Genomic DNA, 6,023 nt, shown 5'->3' with positions numbered 1-6,023 from the left:
GTGAACTCCATAAAATCGTTTATTCAATTGCAAGCATTATGCACGAACTCCATAATAACTCTTATTCAATTGCAACGCATTATGCGCGAGCTCCATAATAACTTTTATTTAATTGCAAGCATTATGCGCGAACTCCATAATAATTTTTATTCAATAGCAAGCATTATGCGTGAATTCCATAGTAACTTTTATTCAACTACAACACATTATGCGTTAACTCCATAATAACTTTTATTCGTCTGCATTTTCTGTATTAATGAATCTGATATAAAAACATCTTTATTCTGAGGTAAGCTATGTTTGTTTACATGTATGCTTGCATAATAAAATTATAGAGTCACGATGTATATAAATATTAAAAATTTGTTTTCTTTGAAATTTATTATACCATCAGAGAGATACGTCTTGGTGCTTTATAGGAACTGAGTTTGTCGTGGCATTTCACGTCAAGACATTTATCCGAAATATTGCCTGCATGTTGCTAATGGTGCATCACCTACTCTCAATGGACATCATATTGGTCAGCATGGACAGTTGTGCATATGGACTTTGTCTGAAATTTCGCTTGGTCTAATAATGGTTGTGCTCCTTGACTTAGTAGAATATGAACTGAAAAATATCATGTTGCATGCAGCTCAAGAAATATTGCTTGTCACTCATCACAGTATACAAACGATTATAATGCATAACATTTTTTTGTTTGTTGTTTCCAGTTTTATGCCCCCCTCCCCCCCCCCCCCCCAAAAAAAAAAAATAAAAAATAAAAATAATAGGGTAGGTGGGTCGCAAAATCTTTTTTTTATATTTTTTTTTATTACGGATATTGTTTCTTGAGATTTTTCTGTTACCAAAACTATGAATTATATGTTTAAGAACTTCTATCCAATCAGTATAAGCATCGCTGGTATTGTTAAAAGCCAAAAACTCTTTAACTTCTGAAAGAATATAATCAAATAAATGATAATACATAACTCAAGGCAATTAACGGGTTTAGGCTCAGGGCAATAAAAAGGTTAAGGGTCGTGGCCAAAGAAAGGGAAGATGAAAACGGAAACAAACATTCTTATTTTACGTACATGCTCCTGTTGTTAATTCCGTATTCTGGCAGTTAACTATTCCTGTGTCCGGGTGGCATCAGGGGGTATTACTAACTTCTGTGAAAGCTCTAGATTTTAATGTAGCAAATGACTTAGCAGTAGCTTGCAGTTCATTGAGGTAGTGTTTATTGACTAGTCCATCACGTTTTCAAAACACTTGTAAAAGTGTGCAAAATATCAAAAGGAGAGACCATTTGTTCATTAGATACTCCATTAAGTTTGATTACACACATCTCAAACCCTGGCAAATAGATGAAATAATGCTAATGTAATGATTGCTGTCCACTTAAAGCATGTGTGTTCTTTGCAATTCCTAATAGTTTCCAGAAAGACCATTTGTTAACTTGACAGTAATGAGTATGACCCATGCTGTTGAAATAATCTGTGATTAAAAGAGTTAAAACAGATGCAATAACAGTTTTCGTTATTAAACATAATTAATATTAGGATTACCAGGGAGTTATGCATTATGTTATACAAGTGATAAAGCAAAACTTAATCGCTATGTCTTGGAGTGTTTGATTCTCAACGTGTATGCCATTGTATGAATTGTGTTGTAACTTTACATTGTGATTTAGTATTGTTATTACTTCGAAAATGCATACTTAATCAATATGTATGGCTTTGACTTCGATTCTCAAGTGTATGCCGTTCCTTGGATTGTATTATAACTTTACATTGTGGTTTTGTAATGTTATGAATTCACAAGGCATACTAAATCAATATGTCTGGCAGAGGCTTCGATTCTCAAGTGTATGCCGTTCTATGGATTGTATTATAACTTTACATTGTGGTTTTGTAATGTTATGACTTCACAAGGCATACTAAATTAATATGTCTGGCAGAGGCTTCGATTCTCAAGTGTATGCTGTTGTATGGATTGTATTGTATATCGTGATCATGATACCAACAATCTTTGGAAACATTTTGATACTGACAAGTGTGCGAAGATTTCGTGCACTGCGTTCTAATATGCACATACTTATTGCCAATCTCGCTGTGTCGGACCTAATCGTAGGTGCTGTGCTCGTGCCATTAACGTTAGTGGGTTATTTTACTGGTTTGAAAGAAAGGAACAAGTACTATTGCCTTACGGACATTGGCGTTTTTGTCATCAGTTTGGGTTCATCTTGTTATAATCTACTATTGATATCTGTAGAGCGATTTATTGCCATCATGTTCCCATTAAAATCGAAGGTTATTCTAACTAGGAAGAGACTGATAGCGCTAATTGTTTTTGGCTGGATTGATGTTACCATTGTTGCGACTTTGCCACTTTTTGGAATTACCAACTACAGTGATGGAAGTCACTGTAGACTTAGAAAAACCTGGCCAAGGCTATACCGCTCCATGACAGACAGCCAAATGCTTATAATATTAGCACTGAACTGCATCTGTTACACTGGTGTAGCTTGTGTCGCATTGAAAAAATCAAGGGTTTCAATGCCAGCTACAGCTAATATGAATACCAATGTCAGAAAGGATTTCAGCCATGTTTTAACCATGGTTATTGTGCTTGGATTATTTATCTTATGTTGGCTTCCATATGTTCTAATTGGCGGTATTTTACTTTTTAAAAGCACGCCAAGATTGGAGTTTGCGCAAAATTGTTCCGTTGCCCTTGGTCTCTTAAATTCTGCCATGAACTGGATGATATATGGGTACAGAAATAAAGAATTCCACAGAGGTTTCAGAAGGATTTTGAAGCTAAAGAAAATACCTGTACCGCAAGGCCGATCCCTTCGTTCGTACGAGGTTTCTGTGGTGAATCGAAATGGAATGGGCAGAATCTGAACTAGGGAATTTAATAAGAATGCTAGTACTATTTTATTTATTTTTTGAATCATTTGTGTTGTTTTCCATATCTCATCCTTTTGTTTGTGATTCGCTTATCAAAATAAACTAGGGGCGCCAAACGTGATTCACATGAAAGGTCTCAATAAATTATTATTATATGTATATACCATGTTTGGAAGCAATATGTCAATCTTAACTAAAGTTATTCAGTACCAACCTTTTATAGTAACAGTTAAATTGACCTAGACACTAGAGGCCCCAAATGAAATTACCATGCTAGGTCTCTATAAACTCTGCCTATATATCAAGTTTGGTCTAAATATATCAACCCTAACTAAAGTTATTCAGTACTGACCGCTTTCTCTTTTTAGTAGCAGTGACCTTGACCCTAGGGACCCAAACGCAATCCCATGAAAGGTCTCCATTAACTATTCCTTTCAAACCAAGTTTGGTCGCAATTTGTTACCCACAGCTATAGTTATTCAGCTTCAATCTTTTTTTTTCTATTTTAAATTTTTAGTTAACAGTGACTTTGGTCCTAGGAGCTTAGTTGCGGGGTTTTTTGCACATATACATGTATATTGATGTAATCTTATATTATTATTAAATGCATAATAGAATATTTTTTGTAATCGATTGTTCAAAGATCAAATAGTATTATCCAAGTTTGGAGTGTACTCATTGGTGGCTTTATTTAACCATTGAGCCTCATTCAGCGAAAAATTGGTCTTGTTGAAACACCAAATTAAGTCACTAAAATAATGTCAAAATATTGTCAATTTCAGTCACCTTTTTGCATTCATATTATTGTTCTTTAAGTTTTAATTCACCTCTTCAACCGCGGTCATATTTTAACTGGTGGAATTACCTGATTTGCTGAAGTGCCTAGTAGGCACTAAGTATTGTGGGGTATAATAATAATAATAATAATAATAATAATAATAATAATAATAATAATAATAATTGTGTAATAAGCATAACCTTAGTTGATTTTAAATATTCAATAGATTTAGTGTTGAAAATAAATAATAACATGTGTAACCTTACCCAAATGCTTTTAATTCTCCTATCTAATAATTTGACAAGTATTTGTCTTTCATTTTCTGTAAACATGTCAAAAAGTATCATTCTGTCCATAATGCACAAAGTTCAATGTTGTTATTAATTGGTTTACCAATGGGTTTGCTTTAAGCGTTTTGAAAATGTGAGCTGGCTAGTATAGAGACATTCAGGCCATCACTAAGAACGTAATTCATTATATTTGCTTTATTTTTTAAAACAAATCAGCAGACAAGCTGTCCCTGGATTATTCTGATTCAATGGTTAAGTAAAGAAAAAATAAACATTAATTCTATTACCGGTACATTGTATTATCTTGGATAAAATAGTGATGACTGCTTTGAATTCTTAAGGTGTATTCAGAGTATCAGGTATACTTGTAAAGTTGTAATCATTTTGTATACAATTATGTACATGTATTAATAACCTAAAACACTGAAAACTGGTAAAAGACCTTTTATAAATTGTCGATTAAGATTCATATATCGTTATCCTGACACAAGAATATACTTGATTGTAAGCTATGTTATTGCTGGATTTAGTTGATATTCCTAAAGCTTGTTGAACTGCAGTTTTTTTGGCTAGTGTACACATAAATGCAATTTGAGTGGTCAAGAGTAATAACTGGATAAATATTGATCAATAAAAAAACATTTTGGACAATAGACAAGTTTATAAAACCAAAGAACTTAACCAATTTTATATAATTGCTTGCTGATCATTATTGTTATCCATTAGAGGTTGTGAAAAATGGTTGTTATATATTCCTGAAAATGCTACTGTTTTTCTTGGAACAAATTATTATTGGTTAGCAGTCAAGCCGGCAAGGCAACGCAGTATGTGTGAATTCCGTAAAAAACTGTTATTCAACTGCAAAGCACTATGCGTGAACTCCGTAATAACTTTCATTCAACTGCAACGCTTTATGCGTGAACTCCTTAGTAACTGTTATTCAACTGCAACTCAGTATGCGTGAACTCCGTAATAACTGTTATTCAACTGCAACGCATTATGCGTGAACTCCTAAGTAACTGTTATTCAACTGCAACTCATTATGCGTGAACTCCTTAGTAACTGTTATTCAACTGCAACGCATTATGCGTGAACTCCGTAATAACTGTTTGTCAACTGCAACTCACTATGCGTGAAGTCCATAATAACTTTTATTCTTGATTTACTTGTGCTATATTTGGTTTACATGTATGCATGCATAATATAGAGTAACTATGTATATAAATATATGAATATTACAAATTTGTTCTCTTTGAATTGTATTATACCCTTAGATAGACATATCTGGGTGCTATATAGAATTTGAATCGTCGCGGCATGTCATGTCACGACTACTGTCAGAAGTCTCGTCTCGCATGAAGCTCCATTAGTATAGCACTTACTCTCATGGAACTTCATAACAATGCTGGTGAACATGGACAATTTTGCACATGTATATTGTGACGAGCTTCATGCAATACTTCTGGAGCTGCATGCAACATAATTTACATGGACAATTTGTCACATAGACTTCTGGAGCTGCATGCAACATAATATACATGGACAATTTGTCACATAGACTTCTGGAGCTGCATGCAACATAATATACATGGACAATTTGTCACATAGACTTCTGGAGCTGCATGCAGCATAATATACATGGACAATTTGTCACATGGACTTTGTTTCAAATTTCATTTGGTCTTATTATAGTAATGCTCGTTGTCTAAGTAGATAATGGTCTGAAATATTATTGTCATGTATATTATGTTGCATGCAGCTACAGAAGTATTGCATGAGGTTCGTCACAATATACAAACGATTATAAGGCGTAGCAAAAAAATGTTTGTCCCTTTTCATTCCCCTCCAAAAAAATAAAATAATCATAATAGGGTAGGTAAGTTGCAAAATATTTTTATTTTAATAAGGAAAAGTGTTTCTTAAGAGTTTACTGCTACCCAAAATATCAGTTACATGCTTATTCAAACAGATATTGTTAAAAGCCCAAAACACTTATGAAAGAATATAACCAAACAAATGATAACAACTATTTCTCAAGGCAATAAAAGGGTAGAGGGT

At 33.6% G+C, this 6,023-nt stretch overlaps 1 protein-coding gene across 1 annotated transcript; it reads left to right on the top strand.

Moving 5' to 3' along the window:
* The first annotated feature begins 505 nt into the window (after positions 1-505).
* LOC128208847 (octopamine receptor-like) lies at positions 506-5,139 on the top strand. Its single transcript, XM_052912486.1, has one exon. It carries the CDS (start codon positions 1,932-1,934, stop codon positions 2,889-2,891), a length of 960 nt encoding a protein of 319 aa, XP_052768446.1. The 5' UTR covers positions 506-1,931; the 3' UTR covers positions 2,892-5,139.
* The last annotated feature ends 884 nt before the right edge of the window (positions 5,140-6,023 follow it).

Source organism: Mya arenaria, chromosome 11, assembly GCF_026914265.1.
Source record: "Mya arenaria isolate MELC-2E11 chromosome 11, ASM2691426v1".
Classification (NCBI taxonomy): domain Eukaryota; kingdom Metazoa; phylum Mollusca; class Bivalvia; order Myida; family Myidae; genus Mya; species Mya arenaria.
Note: the sequence above shows the minus strand (reverse complement) of the source record. Positions and strands in the feature narration are given on the sequence as shown.